The following is an 18,009-nucleotide window of genomic DNA, read 5'->3' as shown; positions in this document are numbered from 1 at the left end:
ATACAAAAAAGAAAGGAATTCCATTTTTTTTATCCCACTGAATATCAATTGTTTTCTTGAGTTGTATCTGGAGTTCTATGCATTTCTTGAAGAGTTATGGCAAGATCAATAACTAGAACTAAGGTAATCTCTCACATTCTGGTAGAGAAGAAATCATAAAAATGATAAAACCCTATAGGCTGAAGCCACAAATTCCACCCAAAAAGCCATATATCCAGAGACGCATGACCATGGTGTTTGTTGCCACTCGAATAATACGAAGTCCTTAACTCTGTCGTTCAAATAGCTGAATGGACTTTCAGGCCAGTTATCTGGTGAGGTTTTGGCTTCATCCTGAACACCAGCGGTTCCATCTTATTGTCGAGCTTTTGAAAGTACGAGAGCTCATATTTTTGCCATAAAAAGTTTCGAGCGTGACCCTAATCCTTCTCCAAGTAGAAACTCTTGAATCACCATTCAAGACACGCCTATTTTTATATAGAAAAGAACCTAAAAATATGATGAGAGATAGAACTGAAGCCGTCCCAGCAATAAGAAAAGGGCCCCAAAAGCTGTTAAGGCCAAGACTGTTGCTTGATACTCTTGGATTTGAATTATCTTAGCAACTGCTCTCTTGACTGAACCTTTTTTTTTTCAATGCTCATTATCTTCTCTTCCTGTGAAACGTCATGTACGAGAGGTGAAAGTTTCGGAAACACGTGTAAGCAAAAAAAAGGAAATCATGTGAAAAAAATCAAGTCCAAATAATAGACAAGTGTTATAATTTATTAAAGAGTAGTGATGAATAATTACTATGTGAAAAAACCATGGTTGAGAAAGAGAACCAGAAGCTTGTACCAACTTGATGTGAGGGAGGGCCACAAAAATCTTCATTAATTCGATGCTCAAGCACCCAAATGACAAAGCGAATGAAGACGAAGAAACAGGCTGTTGTAAGGCACAAGTCCCATGTCAAGGGCTTCAAGAAAACCCCATGCAGTTTTGCTCCTGGTGTCTATGATTGGCACAACCATTACTACACCAGATTCTGTGTAGGGCGTTGTAAAGTCCACGTACACCGATTTGCAAAATTGGGATTCGGAGGGAGCATTGCTCAAGTCAACACCTAGGTCTGCAACACAGATGATCGATATACAAGCTTAAAGAACATCACAATCAGTCAACTAAATGAATTTTTCTAATTATAAGGTTTTTTAAATAAGGAATAATCTGAACAAAGTGGTCAGTAATATTCTTGGATTCTTGTGGACTGAAGAGCCAGAAAGTCAAGCTTCTAGTTTCAGCAATGCGTGATATGCCCAAAAAGACATATGTACATACTCAAGACACCAAAATTCCTTTTCGCAAGCAACAGTCTTTTGAAACGTGTCAATTTATACCCTAAATCCTAATAAGAGGCCGCAGCGCTTCATAAGAACAAAACATTTTTTAGCTTCTCTAATTTTCAAAAACGTGTCGGTTAGTACCCTAAACCCTAATAAGAGGCCAGAGCTCTATAAGAACTACGATCATTAACTAGTCTGGGCCGGGCCATCTTATCCAGCCCTCCCTCATTTTATATTGGGCACACATTGATTAGGTGCAACCGAAAACTTACTTTGTGTGTGTGACAAGTCGACGTCCTCATATATATGAAAACTGGCACGCAAAAATCGTAACACATATTATTGTTTGGATAAAATATACTAGCCGATTAAGGAATGTCATTAGTTTTTAAAATTTCAAAAAGAGTATGAAAAAAATGATGATGAGATAATTTTTCTTAATAAGTGCATATTTTATCTTAATATTACATAATTATTGTTTTGTCCTTCTTATGTAAATATTGTGTATCAAAAGTGAAAGTAAAATAGGAAAAATAAGGATATGATTGCCATTTTAAGAAAAGATACAAAATTACTATTTTGCCCTCCTTATGTAAATATTGTGTATCAAAAGTGATGGCAAAATAGGAAAACAAAAGGTGGCAAAATGTTAACAATGAGAGTTCTCTTAATAATAATAGTATAGATAAATTTATTGACTTGAGGTGTACATATAAAACAAGTTAATTAACATAATCTCCCAAAAGGTTATATACAATGCTACCATATTAATCTTCCCCCTCCCAGAGTATTGAAGATTCAACTAATAAAGACCCAACTTTAGCTACACTAACTTGACCTAAATCGCCCTCACATATATATACATGGATGACTATATTATTATCATACAAAAAATTTACAAACTTGTACGTGTTAATTAATTATTGGTTTCCTGAGCTCCTGCAGGAGTATTTGGTATTTCACCAACAGGTGGTCCTTGTTCTCTGAAGAAATCTGAGTCTGGATCTGTGTCGTTTGAACGGCCTGATTCAGGGCTTGGCGGGCAGGTGGTGTTATTGTTTGGTGAAGCCTCAACAGCTGCAGCTCCAACATTAGAGGATGTTCCATCTCGAGCGCCACTCTTTCTAAAAGTATGAGAGCTGTGGTCTTTTTGGTCAAAGAATCTAAGCATGACCCTAATTCTTTTCCATCCCGAGGCGTCCGTTGTCATGAAAACGTGCCGATGCCTATAACAGAAGGAGACTGCAAAAATGATAAGAGCTGATAATGAAGAGACCCCGGCAATGAGGAAGAGACCCCAAAAGCTATCAAGGCCAAGACTGTTGGAATTAGAGATGGTCGGTTTTGTATCCGAACATGTGGTATCTGCTGTGAACCATTTGTTTTCAATGTCCTTCATCTCATCTCCCTCAGTCACATTGAGAATCGCCCTCGAAACATCTGACACAAGAGGTGAACCTTTCGGAAAGACCTGTACGGGAGGGACGTATATTATTAGAGACACGAGTGGATTTATAGTGTGTATTTTGTGCGTGCGTGTGCGTGTAAGGAACATATATATAATACACAATATACAACAATAATGTGATTCATGTAGGATTAATTGTGAGCGAAGTAAAGAGGGAGCGCTTACAAAGCCAAAGCCATCAGTTTTGAATAGGGGGCCAATCATGGTGTATGTAGAGCAATATTTTGCGAGAAAAAGCTTCATGTTGGGGGTTTCATCAATAGCAGCAGCAATACCTCCGTTTGCACTCCCGTTTGTTAAAAATTCATTACATTGTGCTGAAGAATTATAAGGCCTTAATTTGGAGGGATCAACACCATTTTGTATCAGAAGTTTGCCGACAAAAGAACCATTAATGTACCCGATATACTCCTCCTCCTTTATTAGAACGCTTAAATTCGTAAAAGTTGGCTGAAGTTGTTGAACTGTTAATAGAGAAGTTAAACTGGCTGTATAACTTTGAGTCAGTACCAGCACCACAAACACCCATACAATCACCACAAACCTTGCCAAGTTGCTAATCACCGTCTCACCTGTAGATTAATCAAAGTAAAAAATGTGGATACAAAAATAATTAATTGTTGAATTTTGAGTAGTATATAAATATGGTTATGAAGTTGTATAGTAGTATTTACGGTGTGCAAAAACCATGGTCGAGAAGGAGAACCAAAAGCTCGTTCCGACTTGATGCAAGGGAGGCCCTCGAAATTCTTCGTTAATACGGTGTTCAAGAACCCAAACCACAAAACCAATGAAGACAAAAAAGCAAGAACTTGTCAGCCAGAGGTCCCATGTCAAAGGCTTCAAGAAGATCCATGCATTTTTGCTCTTGCCGTCTTTCATTGGCACTACCATTACCACTCCTGATTCCGTGTATGGCAATGTGAAGTCCACATACAAAGACCTGTCTGCTCTAATTGTTGTGTCGGCTGCCAACGCGTCGAATTTCTGTGACATAAAACATGATAATATATCACATCACCAAATTATGAGTACTGCAAATGATCATGAAAATTGAAAAGATTGAAGAAAATCAAGTTCATATTAATTTCACATACCCCAAGATAAACTTGATCGACCAAATCACTGTAACTGCCAGCACTTGTACCATCAGGCTTTGCAAAGGGAATGAAGTCATAAGAAACAGCATATGGCAATTTTCGCATTGCAGCTTCAAAGACGTCGATACAGAACCCGGAAACTTCGGTTGTATTGTTGCTAGGATCAGGTACCACCCTCACAAACTCAGCAAAACCATCAATTATTGGAACTCCTACTTTCAACCTTTTGCCATATGTCGGGTTCTCCCATCCCTTGGGAACCGAGGTAGAATCTCCTGGCCATACAATAGGTCCCAGATTCGATTTAGAAGTTGAATATGTAGTGTTTTCTGTGATTGTGAAATTCAATTTTTTCACAAGTCCACTCTGTGGTTCCCAAAACCCAATTGTTTTTGCTCCATGACCAATAACATTCACCATTTCAAAGATGGAAGGTTGTAATTGCCCATCAACAAAACTGAAATTCCCAGCGAGGCCTGTAAATTTAGTACTTGCCAAGGACTTGCCAAGTTCTGGACCATTTTGAGAGAGCCCCAAAGCTTCAAGATCAGTTGATGAGTTGGTGGAACCATTCATCTTTTCGAAGCCAAAGTTCCTAGTCCCGACATTTTCAACTGCCATGGCTAATGCAAAAGCAGCATCATAAGCCCGGAGTGCAGGAACATCTAGTTCAGCATCAATTATGTTTGGATTCTCCTTTTGAAATTTCTTTTTCCATCGATCTCTAAAATCCACAAGCTCCACCGTTTGGGGCACATAAGTCCTCACGCCCAATGCACCTTCCATTGAATTAGGGACTGAAGAACTCATTGTAGTTATATGATTGGTTAACCCACCAGTCATGATCCAAACATAGCCTTCATCCATCATTCCTATCTCTTGCGCCTTGGCGAAAAGGCGAATACCAAGAGAGGGCAACATGTGCACAATGAAGACTCTAGTTTGCATCGTCATTAACTTGTAAAGCTCTGCCTTAATTTGATCATCACTGGCCCCTGGAGGTATGACACTTCGATACGGGATACGAGCTTCAACTTCTTGCAAGGCATCGGCCAAGTAAGGTATTACTCCCTCACCAAATTCGTTGTCCACATAGATTGGCACCGCTTCTCTCCATCCAAAGGCCTCGATGATAGCACTTATAGCTTTGACTTGAGAGGAATCATTTTGCACAGCTCGGAAAAAATATGGACTCCGAATTGAAGTGAGGGAAGGACTTGTAGCTGAAAATGACATTATGGGCACTTGGGCTTTCTCTCCAAGATCAATTACAAAGTTGGCTTGCATCGATGATTTCGGTCCTAAGATTGCTTGCACTTGAAGATTCTTTATCAGGTCTAAAGCTATTTTTCAATAAAAAAAAAAGCACAAGTTACAGTTTTTCTTCTTTTCAAATAAAAGTAGTCTTATCAGATAAAAAGCTACATACGTATAGATGGGAGTCAAAATTAAATTGCAAAATTTAAATGAAACCACAAGATGAGAGAGAGAAGGAGGGCGAGAGAGAGAGAGAATGAGAGAGAGAGGGAGAGAAACCTGCAGCAGCTGCATCTACAACGTCTTCTCTCGAGTCTCTAATGCTCAAGGCCAGCCTAGTTGAAGAGGAAGCACGGGAGGTATAAAAGTCGGAGAGGGCCATTTCGATGCAGCTCAACCAAACTTTTGTACTTGATGAATCAAGGTGATCAAGAACCACACCAACTTTCACCGGGATTGTTGTGTTCTGTGACTTCTGTCCCATGACCAGGGAAAGATTACTGCTTAAAGAAATAAGCAAGAAAAAAGAACAAACCAGGTTGGTTCGTGTCCTCCTCTTCATGTTGGTATGCCTTTTGCAACTCCGGTTGCGTTATTCAACTCAAATAAATATATGTATATATATAGAATGGAAGGATTGCAGACCAATATAAATCTGTTAAGATTTTATAAGAAATAAACCCTTCGATTGACAAGTTTCCGTTTACCTTGACCAAATCAAAGTGCTACCGTGATGTTGAACGAAACTATACATACCAAATCAAAATATTTTGGAGTATAGCATACTTCAAAGGGATGCTAGCTAGCAAAACAATGAAGTCGATCGACAAAGTCCGACAAAGACAGAAAGTAATTATGTTAATTTGTTTTCTTCATCCCTCAGATCTTTCTGGAAGATTAGTACTTAGCAAGAGGTTCAGCAACCAGTCTGGACTGATTAGTCAGTTTTGACTTTTAGCTATATCAAGATGCTTCCAGGAAATTTACAACTTTGTGTGGTCCACCAAAATGTACATATTTGATTTATATGCTCAACCGTGACCCATAAATCAAATCATATGCTGCCTGTCCAAGTAATAACTGACTTGTTAGTTATTTCATTGTTTCCTGTTTCTTTCAATTTTTCCGTGACGGGTATAAAAGTCGAAACACATCATAATCGGTGTAATATTCTGTAAGATTCAACGAACTTACTGGAGGAAAAAATATAAACTCATGTATAGTTGTAGCAGAGTTGGAATATGCTTAAGAAAATGAGTATTGGATTTCCCTTCTTTTTCTTTATCCTCAAAAAAAAAAAAAAAAAAATTCGAACTTAGAGCATCTTCTAATATTGGGAAGATAAGTAATTAAAAAAAATATTACTACTACGGGAGACGCATCAACTCGGGCTGTTAATTTATCTACTCATGTTTTGGCCTTATCGCTAATCACTACTCATACATCAACTCAAGAAGTAAAAAAAAATTGAAGATTTAAGAGCCGGCCGGCATGACAAATATAACATCATGGCCTGATGGTCAAATAAGGAATCAAAATTAAAATAAGGAATCAAAATTAAAATAAGTAGTTTTTCCATGTAATTTCCTTGATGGTGACTGGTAAGTCCTCACTTTAACAACCAAAATCTTCTAAAATATATAATTATCGAAGTGTTAAAAATTACTGAGAAACTGAAATAGAAATATGGAAACGGAAATTTTATTTAAATCCATGTAACTTCTTTCTACATTCAATTTAAATTTTAAATATAAATTGTCTTTTTTATCGTATTGCATAATTACCATTAAGTACAAAAATGAAATTAATAATAAAACCAAAATTTATCAATAAACTCACACACTATAATTAAATCTTACCATCACTAATTGTTTATCATGCATTCATTCTGGCTAAAACCCAAATAACTTTTATAGAGGAAAACAAGTTCTATTTTTTTATTGATGGATGGTGATTTTAAAGTTTTGAATTCTAGTATGACTCGATTTATGAAAACATTTTGTCCATCTGATTTTAATTTTTTTTAGAATGTAGAAAATAAGTATTTGGATTTCAACTTTTTCTTTTTCGTTAATCCAGGCTAGTCTGTCCTCCTATACAAAACCCTTTCACTTCAACTTCATTTTACATTTGTAGCCGTTCCGATTGACATTTGTTCTCCTTGTAATTAATTGCTTGGGGTAGTGCATGTTAGTGAGTGCTGGTTAGATCTTTCATCAAATTAAATTAAATAATTGCAGCAAAAAACACAAATAAATAAAATACAGCAGCCATAGAAAATGTTATAATGTTGTACGGAGCTCCAGTAGAAATTTGAAACTTTATCAAAAAAATCAAATAAGATGCAGTGAAGCTAAAATTTGCAGAGGAAATTTTGAAAAACAAAAAGCTCTGTTTCTAAAGAGCTCAAGGTGGAAGGGGAGACAAAGGACTCAGATGATTTTTGAATTTCAAGTTTCTTTAAGATTTATATTTTATAATGGGTGTAAAGATAAAATACATTTTAATTGGGTTTGGAAGAGTACTTTGGTAATAAATTTGAATTTAAAAAGATATTAATTCTCTAATTAAAAGTAATATGAGTTTAGAAAGTAAATTAGATGTAAAAATAAATTAAATGAGTTCAAATAAAATTTCTCGTATGGAAATCTTAAACGGAAAGCAATCATCTGCGGAATCTGGACTTTTTTTGGTGATAGGAATCTGGACTTTGGACTTTGAAGAAGCAAGCACAATAATCTTCCAGTGTTTGAAGTTTGAACTTTGAAGAGGATTCGAGAACAAAAAAGAAGTCAAGTCATGGAAACAGTAGTTAGTCTACGATTCTACCCTATACTTGTTTTATATGACATTAACTATTTTATGTGTAGTTGGAAGTACCCCAGTCCAACTGCCTCCCCCCTCCTACCGGAGACATTTTAAACGATACAACCTTTTGAAATGAGGTCAGAATTGGGGAAGGTGGCAAATGGCAATGGTGTGCTTGACTCGCACTACAAAATTAGGGTCTTAAAATTAAGATACTTTTCAGTTGTTGAGGCTCACTCGATTATAATAAAACTTTTTTTTTTATTAACAGAAGTCTTTTTTTCCCTATTAAAAAAAATAGAAAGAAAAAAAAAAGGTAACTTATTTAACGTAACAAAATAATCTCAATCATATGATTGGATCATTTAGAAATTTGTGCTTTTAGGTATAGAGTAGTTGTCACACGCTTACATCTGTGGCAATTTCCTTGCTTGTATTTTATTTTCCTAAAATAAAAAATCTATGATCACTTTTCTTATGTGGGCATTGTCAGTCTTCTAATTTATTTTTGTTTTTAAATTGAAGAAGAGAGGAAGAAAGTAAGAGAGAACATGGGATATCTAGAGAGTTTTGGAGGTGGCTAGCATGTTAATTTGTTGTTTATGTCATAATTCTGAGGAATTTACTATTCATCTTTTCTTTGGTTGTCGGATATCTAGGCAGCTATGGAGGTGGCTAGCATATCAATTTGGTACCTATCTGTCTTTTTTAGATTCTCTGGTTGCTTTTTGGGATGCCTATGTACGTAAGCCTTTTTCCAAACAATTGCCCAATCTTTGAATTTTTACAAGTCTTTCTACTATTTCAGCTATTTGGAAAGTTTGAAATAAGTTTATTTTTTTAGGGTCGCCCAATCTATTTTCGTCATCTTTGCATGTCTATCAATTCTGGATCATTCATGGTGGGGAGTTTATTCTTAGTTATTCTCAAGGTTTTGACACTCGTATCATTTTTTCTATGGGGGATCTAGCCTATCCCTCGCAAGACGCCAACTATTCTTCATGTGCTTTGGTCTTCTCCTTGGTTTCCTTGGATTAAACTTAATACAGATGGTCTTTTCCTTGGTTTCCTTGGATTAAACTTAATACAGGTTTCGAATTTTACGTTTGGTTTTAGAGGGGTTAGGTTTTATGTCCCCCCTCTTTTTCTCATATCTTTATTGTTTGCGTTTCTAGAAGGGTGAGGTTTATGTCCCCCCCCCCCTCTTTTTCTCATATCACTTCAACATTTATCACAATACGTTCAAAACGAAAAAGCAAAGCATTCCTCAATCAATTATTAGAACTTAACAAGCATGAAATTACTAGGTTCAGGGCTACATAACAAACCCACATGATATTCAAGGTTTCCATTCCATCCATCATATAAATCACTATGTTTTCAACACGATACCTCCAACCACAGCATGTATCATATCAAATAACCAATGAAGCACAGTATTATTCTCAAGCCACATTAATCAACTAAGATAATCATAATAATAACAATCATATCCAACGTTATTCCACAATCCTATCAATTAATCCATTCATGAATCAAAGATGCATGATCTTAGCATTTAACTACATTCATCAACCAATGAGATAACATATCATTTCACAAATTTAATTAAAGAACTCTAAATAATTTCCTACTTGGATTATGAGTAACAACATGGTAAATCTAATTTATTTTCACAATGTCTATTGTGGATAGTCGAAACTAGGGTTCTAGACTAACCTTTTGGAAATGTACAAGAGTAAGGATTACAAACCACTCAAAGGAATCCAACCATATCGGGTTCTGAACCACTCAACGGAACCAAAATATTAAGCGGTTTCTCCTAATCTACCCAGATTTGTCGCATGTAAAATCAGTGCCTACATCATGGGAATGGTGCACTGGCAAACCAGAACTTGGATAAGTTGCGAAACTCGAGTGAGTGACAATAATACAAGTATGTGATAATCAATTAAAAGAAAGACCATCGATCACAGTTTACAAGCCTCAAATATAAGTTCTTAATTATGAAAACATAGTCAAGTCTTTAAAAACTTCGAAGAAGTCACCCAGACATCCAACGGCTTTTCCAACTCAAGCCCCAAAGATTCTCAAAAACTATAGTTCATAAATACACTAAAATCTAGGGCTAGATGGACGTAGTTCGGCCGAAGCCTACATAAGTAACCAAACAGGAAGTGGCCCCCTATAGCGGATTAACCAAGCAGACCCACCCCTAAGTAACCATGTAGGTAGTGAACCCCCATCACAGATTAACCAAGCAGAGTCATTCCTACGAATCTGCTAGGCAGTGATCACCCCTAAGTATGTATGGCCATAAGGATAGCCCATCACGGATTAACCAAGCACGATCCATAAATAATATAGTCCTCCACCACAGATTAATCGAGCAGGGTCAAGATAACCAAGTAGGTAGTGACCCTCCATCGCGGATTAACAAGGTATGATCACTCCTAAGTATACATGGCCATAAGGATCACCCATCATAGATTAACCAAGCACGATCCATAAATGGTATGGTCCCCTATCACAGATTAACCAAGCATGATCATCCATGTACCACTGCTACATGATGCAGACTCAGTGTCACTTAACCGCGTGACACTAGGGTAACGATCCCCTACTAGCCCTCAGTTTAACAAACATTTCAATAGGCACTTCAAATCACTTTTTCACAAATATTTCCAGTCCATGAATCAAATCACATTTAATAAAAATAGATCGATGGCCAATTATAAAAATCACATTTCTACAGAAAACACTTTTATAAAACTAAGTCATATCCACAAAGGATACTAATATAAGAAAAACAGGATAATAATCATCTCACATATATTAAAATCACTCACCGAGACAAGTCCGCAAAGCCCCAGTGAGTCTCTAGTAATACTAATTTTAGTAATTCAATGGTTCAAGACTTATTGATCAAAAGTCAACTTTCAATCAACGGTGAGGTCCACACCCTAGTAATTTAATCCGGAAGAACCGTACATCGTATTTCATATTCGTAACTTCCTTGGGTCCACATTATGCTCCTATAATAACATACTAAAATCTCATCACGATCTAACGGTCGGATCTCTGCCAATCTCAAATTCAAGTGGCGGTCAACAATTAGTTTTACAAACTTAAAAATCCACTTCGGGTGAGCTTCAATTCTCCTTCCTTGGTGCTCCAACGTCCCAAAAACTAGTTGGATCTTGTTCCTAAGTCCAAGGGGAGTTGATTAAGGATGGTGATGGGTGGTGAAACTCACCGGATCGGAGGAATCAACGTCGAGCATCTCCGATGCTCCGGTGGGGTTATACACGGAAATGGACCTTAAACCTTCGAATTTGGGTGGAGATGGTAGATGGGAAGTTGTGGAAGAGTTATAGGTGATGGATGGTGATGATTTGATGGAAAAAAATGGTGGGATCCGCCAGAATTAGGTCGGGTTGGTGCGCAGGTGTAAGGACCAACGGGAAGGTTGGGAGCTTCCCTTTTTTCTTTTTTCTGTTTTTTTTTTTTTTTTTTTTTTTTTGGCCCTTTCTTTCTCCTCTTCCTTGTAGCTGATTGGTCCCTTTCCCATTAACTGATTGGGCCGAAACCATGATTGATTCTCATACCCACCTAATGGGAGTTTAATTTATTTAAAAATTATAGTTTAGTAAAACGATTTTAAATGTTCGTACTTATACCGTTACAATCTGGACTCAGAAACGATTTTCGTCTATTCACTCGTGATTTTGAGATCTATTTGAAAACATTAATTGTGACCTCAAAAGGTCAACGAATTTTAAAGATTAAATACGAAAATTCAAACTCGATAACTAAACGATTTAATTCCTAAAATTAACGGAATTAAAATTAACTAATAAAGATAACGTAAACGTGAAATACGAATTTAAATTACAAGATGCGTAAAGAATAGTGAAATTTCGGGAATGGGATTGCACATGAGGTTTATATCCCCCCTGACTAGGTATAACTTTTTTTTCATTATCAATAAAAATTTCCATGTACCGTCTATTTCCATAATAAAAAAAAAAATTAAAAAGAACGTGGGATTGGGGAGAGAGAGAAAAAGGTTTTTTTTTATTATTATTATTATTTTGTAAACAAAATATAGCAAAATTTTGTTTTGCAAAATTATGTTACTATCCTTAACTTTTTTGTTGTGATAAAAGACTAAATAGTTTTTTCAGCCTCTTTTGGTAACAAGGAAAGTTATATTAATATGTAGTTTAGCTATATTATTTACTACTTTAATGTGGTTGCTTTAATTTTTTTTTTTTTTTTAACCAACGATATTATTTAAATTAAGGGAAAGAGAGTGGGCTAGTTTTACAGTGGACTAACAATAATAATGTGGTTCAAATTCACCTTTAACAAAAATCAAATCTAATACCTCTCACTTACAAATGAACAGAAATATCACTAGACCGTAGTACTAAATGACTTTTTAATTTACTATTTTATATATGGAGATGAATGAATATTAATACAAAATTGTTTTTGCTGATCTATGCTTGGAAATGAAATGATCATAACGGATGTTGAAATATGAAAAACAAATAGTCAAAACTATGAAATTATATATTGACTCAAACCATATGTGATTAAAAAAAACAGATATTGACAATACTCAAAATATATGCGAATAAAAAAAAACAGATATTGACACAAAATTACAAATAATTTGTACAATATCAAGGAACTTGTCAAAGCATTTTTCAATTAGTTATCAAATTTTAAGACATCGCTTATTTGCATGTAGTTTTAATATCCTAGTGAATAGGGTATTGAGTTTTCATTCATATATTCCAAGTTCGAATCCCCTCCCCCTCACATAAAAATTATTGTAATGGTTTCGAATCATTCCCCATCCCCTTAATAATAATAAGTTTATTAAAAAAAAACAACAACAACAAAAGGAAATGGCTTATTGATTGGTAATAACATGTGATATCTGAATGTCACACTAAAAGTTGGTCACCACAGGAAACTCTATCCAAAGTTCAATTGATGATAAGTAGAGTTGTTTATTTTGGATGATTGTGCAGATTTAGTCTCTTAACTATCACCTCAGTAAAAATTAGGTCTCTAAATTATTTTTTCGGTTAAATAAGTTCCTAAATTCATTAAAAATTACTAATTGCACCCCTACTATTATATTCAAAGCTATTTTATCCAATTTTTCGTCAACTTAAATCACTTGACATATTTTAGAGTGTAATACCGTCATTTTCTCGTCTATAACCCTTAACATTTCATATGGGCTGCGAATCTAACGTCTAATTTACCCTCCAAAGTTAACGTACACTATTTCTTATGTAAAACTACCAATTTACCCTACAAAGTTAACTCTATACACTATTTCTTTATGAAAAACTAACAATCTACCCTCCAATATGTACCATAATCAAGTAATGTAACTTAAATTGATGGAAAATTGAATATAATAGCTTCGAATATAATATTAGGGATGTAATTGGAAAATTTTTATAATTCAATAACTGATTTTTCTGAAGAAAAAGAAAATTAGGACCTAATTTTCACTAACGTAATAATTCATGGACTAAATTGACAGTTCATCCTTTTGCTTATATAGTTTAGGGTTTAAGTCTTTACAGGAAAAAAAAAAAAAAACGAATATAAGTAACCAAGTAGAAAATGGTGATACAAATTCCAGTCAAATAAACTACACAAGAGAACTAAGTTTGCTTCGGAACCCACGTCACGGCGTTAGAAGGATTTCTCCTGGCTGTTGCGGAACTCTGTCTGAAGTTTGAGCCTCGGACCTGTTCTGTTCACCCGTGCGTGGGTGAGCTCCTTCAGCTGTAATCAGTATTTCTGGGTGGTCTGAAAGACCTGATGCAGGGCTTGGTGGGCAGGTGCTGTAACTGTCTGATGAATCCTCGACAGCCGTAGCTCCAAAATTGTAGGTTTCTCTATCTCGGGAGCCACTACTCTTTCTAAAAGTATGGGAGCTAAGGTCTCTTTGGTCAAAAGTTCTAAGCATAACCATAAATCTGCTCCACACAGAGTCACCTCTTGTCGCGATGAAGATATGCCAATGCCTATTAAAGAAAGAGACTGCAAATATGAGAAGAGCTAAAGATGCGGAGACCCCGACAATGAGGAAGAGGCTCCAAAAGCTATAAAGATGCGGAGACCCCGACAATGAGGAAGAGGCTCCAAAAGCTATCAAATCCAAGACTGTTGGAATCGGAGATGGTGGGTGATGTATCTGAACATGTGCCTTCCGGCGCAAACCATTTGTTTTCAGCATCAGTTGTATCATTTCCCTCATTCACGACCAGGATCGCCCTTGAAACATCTGGCACAAGAGGTGAACCTTTCCGGAAGACCTATATAGGTGGGCACCCCCAAAAAAAATAAATAAATAAAGGAAATCATATGAGGAACATTAGAATGATAAAACCATCTCGAACTTGCTCTTGTACAGCGTATATTTGGTACCAAATCGCTAATAGAGGTGAGACTCAATGACGCTAAAATTGAATCCTACCGGTATTAGTAATGTGGTACACAATGTATAAGCAGGTGACACATTACTTCTGAGAGAAGTAAAGAGAGAGCTCTTACAAAGCCAAAGCCATCGGTTCTGAAAATTGGGCCAATCATGGTGTATTTCTTGCAATATTTTGCAAGAAACAGCCTAGTGTTGGGGGTTTCGTCGATAGCAGCAGCAATACCGCCTTTGGCACTCCCATTTGTCAACAATACGTCACATTCTTCCCTAGACGTATAAGGCCGTAACTTGGAGGGATCAACACCACGGCCTATCAGAAGGTCGCGGACGAAAGAACCCTCTCTGTACCCAATATACTCCCTATTGTTTATAAGATCGAGTATATTCGTAAAAGTTGGCTGAAGTTCTTGAGATGTTAACAATGAAGTTAGACTCGCTGTGTAACTTTGCGTTAGTATCAGCACTACAAACATCCAAACAATCTCCACAGACCTTGCCAAGTTGCCAATCACCCTCTCTCCTGTAAATTGATGAAGTAGAACGTGATGATACAACAATTAATTGTTGAATTTTAAGTATAATTATGAAATCTTTCACGGTTGTACTAGCTAGTACTTACGCTGTGCAAAAACCATGGTCGAAAAGGAGAACCAAAAGACTGTGCCAACTTGATGAGGAGGAGGACCGCGAAATTCATCATTGATACGGTGTTCAAGAACCCAAACCACTGAACCAACGAAGACGAAAAAGAAAGCACTTGTCAACCAAAGATTCAGTGTCAAAGGCTTTAAGAAAATCCATGCACTTTTGCTCTTTCTATCTTTCATTGGCACTACCATCACTACCCCTGATTCTGTGTATGGCAAGGTAAAGTCCACATACGAGGACCTGTTTGCTCTAATTGTTGCGTCTGCTGCCACTGCATCGAAATTCTGTCACAGATTATTAGTATTACAACTAATGATAAAATTGTTAAACAAAGTGAAATCTACACCAGTTTCTAGTACTACGTACCCCGAGAAATACTTGATGCACCAAATCATCGTAAGTGCCAGCACTTGTACCATCTGGCTTGGCGAAGGGAAAGAAATCATAGGCAACATTGTACTTTAATTTGCCCATTGCAGCGTTGAAGATGTCAATGACGTACCCAGTAACATGAGTTGTATTAGCGCTAGAGTCATATACTACTTTCACAAATTGAGGATAGCCATTCTCCACAGGAACTCCTACTCTCAATCTTTTGCCGTCTGTCGGGATCTCCCATCCCTTAGGAACTGAGGAAGAATCTCCGGGCCATATAATAGGTCCAACATTGGATTTAGAAGTTGAATAAGGATCACTTGTGTTTTTCGAGTTCAATTTTTTCACAAGTCCACTCCGTGGTGTCCAAAACCCAATTCTTTTTGTTGCATCACCGAACACATTTACCATTTCAAAGACGGATGTTTGTAATTGCCCATCAACAAAACTGAAATCCCCACCAAAGCCTCTAAATTTAGTACCTGACAAGGATTTGCAAAGCCCTGGACCATTTTGGGAGATCCCAATTGTTTCAAGATCATTTGATGAGTTGGTGGAAGCATTAGCCTTTTCATAGCCAAAGTTTTTAGTCCCAACATTTTCAACTGCCATGGCTAATGCAAAAGCAGCATCATAAGCCCAGAGTGCAGGAACGTCTAATTCAGCGTCGATGATTGTTGGATTCTTCTTTTGGAATTGCCTTTTCCATCGATTTCTAAAATCGACATATTCTTCTGTTCTGGGCACATAAGTCCTCACACCCAGTGCACCTTGCATTGAATTGATGACTGAAGCATTTGTTGTACTCAAAAGGTTGGTTAACCCATTGGTCATTATCCAAACATACCCTTCATCCATCATTCCCTTCTCTCGTGCCTTGGCAAAAAGGCGAGAGCCAAGAGAGGGCAACATGTGCACAATGAAGACTCTAGTCTGCATAGTCATTAGCTTGGAGAGCTCTGCATCAAGCTGGTCCTCAGTGGCTTCTGGATGTATAACACTTCGATATGGGACACGAGCTTCAACTTCTTGCAAGGCATCTACCAAGTAAGGTATTATTCCCTCACCATAATCGTTGTCTACATAGATGGGCACAGCTTCTCTCCATCCAAAGGCTTGGATGATAGCACTTATGGCTTTCACCTGAGAGGAGTCATTTTGTGCTGCTCGGTAAAAGTATGGACTTCGAATAGAAGTGAGGGAAGGATTTGTTGCCGAAAATGAGATGATGGGCACCTGGGCTTTGTTCCCCAGATCAATTACAAATTTGGCTTGCATCGATGACTTTGGGCCGAGGATTGCTTGCACTTGAGTATTCTTTATCAGGTCTAAAGCTGTTAGATCAACAGAAGGCACAAGAAGTTAGCTACAATGCTTCTTTTACTTAAAATAGAATCATAATGTTGGAAACTGAAATAAAACACGGTCTACGGAGAGAGAGAGAGAGAGAGAGAGAGAGAGAGAGAGAGAGAGAGACCTGCAGCAGCTGCATCGACAGTGTCTTCCTTGGAGTCCCTAACGTTTAAAACCACCCTGGTGGAAGAGGAAGCGTGAGAGCCGGTATAGAAATCTGAGAGGGCCATGTTAATGCAGCTCAACCAAACTTTTGCACTGAGCGAATCAAGGTCATCAAGAATCACACCAACTTCCACTGCGATTGTTATGTTCGGAGACTTCTGTCCCATAGCCAATGAATTAATGCTTAAAGAAACAAACAAGACGAAAGAACAGACTAAGTCGGTCAGTTTCCTCTTCGTCATGGTCGTATCTGCTTCTGGATGGGAAGGTAGTCATCCAAAGATACTTGGATCGGTATTTCTGATTCTAATGTAGTTATAGCATACAGAAAACTCGGGGTGTAAGAGACATGGTTAATTACATAACAATTTCGTCGTAAATTACTAATACCTCTTGTTGGAGTAGCTCCAAGATAAAGTTTGTCAAGAATTAATAGAAACAAATTAAGCCTGTGTACGTAAGTTTCATTTACCTGGACCAAATCGCCTTACAAGCTAAACATTGATGGTGAAATGCGTAGTACAAGACCAAAGTACAATTAGAATAATGATGTCCAACTGTTTTCTTACTCCCCAAAGAGCTTCTGGGAAGCAATGAAATATTAAAATTATATTAGCATAGTAATTGTGAAGGTTAAGCATCAATTGTTCGGCTTTTTTAATTTTTAACAAGATGATATTTTCAGGAAATTTACCAGTACTGTGGACCTCATCGAAATCTACATCGTAATAAACCTACATAAAATTATTATATTTGCCCTATTTTAACACAGAATATATACTGTTATTGTCAATCTCTGCATTTGGTTTTGGCCTCATGCAATAATATCTACTTGAAGCTTAAAATAAAACATCAAAACCCAGGCCAAAAGGTGTGCAAGTTTTCCGTGATCATACAGAGAAGAGATGACCGATACTTAGGCGACGGTGAGGCCAATTTTAACACCTTAAGTCAAGGATGAAACTTAATTATGTCATTAGTGGCTTTATTGAGGATTAGTCAGCCTTGATCAGGAGTTGCTGTTAGTTCTGG

General features: G+C 36.9%; 2 protein-coding genes across 2 annotated transcripts; both read right to left on the bottom strand.

Moving 5' to 3' along the window:
• Positions 1–1,987: 1,987 nt before the first annotated feature.
• Positions 1,988–5,989, bottom strand: LOC137717634 (glutamate receptor 2.7). The gene is made up of 5 exons (XM_068457055.2): positions 5,430–5,989; positions 3,891–5,236; positions 3,468–3,780; positions 2,959–3,365; positions 1,988–2,796 (listed from the first exon to the last, which is right to left on the bottom strand). The coding sequence occupies exons 1-5, from the start codon at positions 5,710–5,712 to the stop codon at positions 2,242–2,244; spliced, it is 2,904 nt and encodes a 967-aa protein (XP_068313156.2). The 5' UTR covers positions 5,713–5,989; the 3' UTR covers positions 1,988–2,241.
• Positions 5,990–13,654: 7,665 nt separating this feature from the next.
• On the bottom strand, positions 13,655–17,057 carry LOC137718094 (glutamate receptor 2.8-like). Its single transcript, XM_088699052.1, has 6 exons — positions 16,937–17,057; positions 15,451–16,793; positions 15,056–15,368; positions 14,550–14,956; positions 14,203–14,311; positions 13,655–14,159 (listed from the first exon to the last, which is right to left on the bottom strand). Exons 1-6 carry the CDS (start codon positions 17,040–17,042, stop codon positions 13,678–13,680), a joined length of 2,760 nt encoding a protein of 919 aa, XP_088555178.1. The 5' UTR covers positions 17,043–17,057; the 3' UTR covers positions 13,655–13,677.
• Positions 17,058–18,009: the final 952 nt, after the last annotated feature.

Source organism: Pyrus communis, chromosome 8 (assembly GCF_041283825.1).
Source record: "Pyrus communis isolate YQ-2024b chromosome 8, ASM4128382v1, whole genome shotgun sequence".
Lineage (NCBI taxonomy): Eukaryota > Viridiplantae > Streptophyta > Magnoliopsida > Rosales > Rosaceae > Pyrus > Pyrus communis.
This window is presented reverse-complemented; position numbering and strand designations above follow the sequence as displayed.

What these genes read in the sequence shown, in the direction of transcription:
- LOC137717634 (XM_068457055.2), bottom strand. Translation starts at nt 5,712, where the DNA reads ATGAAGAGGAGGACACGAACCAACCTGGTTTGTTCTTTTTTCTTGCTT. An exon ending in TGTAGATGCAGCTGCTGCAG is followed by an intron (nt 5,237 to 5,429) that starts GTTTCTCTCCCT and finishes ATTGAAAAATAG; the next exon opens with CTTTAGACCTGATAAAGAAT. An exon ending in GACCATGGTTTTTGCACACC is followed by an intron (nt 3,366 to 3,467) that starts GTAAATACTACT and finishes ATTAATCTACAG; the next exon opens with GTGAGACGGTGATTAGCAAC.
- LOC137718094 (XM_088699052.1), bottom strand. Translation starts at nt 17,042, where the DNA reads ATGGCCCTCTCAGATTTCTATACCGGCTCTCACGCTTCCTCTTCCACC. An exon ending in TGTCGATGCAGCTGCTGCAG is followed by an intron (nt 16,794 to 16,936) that starts GTCTCTCTCTCT and finishes TTGATCTAACAG; the next exon opens with CTTTAGACCTGATAAAGAAT. An exon ending in GAACCGATGGCTTTGGCTTT is followed by an intron (nt 14,312 to 14,549) that starts GTAAGAGCTCTC and finishes CCACCTATATAG; the next exon opens with GTCTTCCGGAAAGGTTCACC.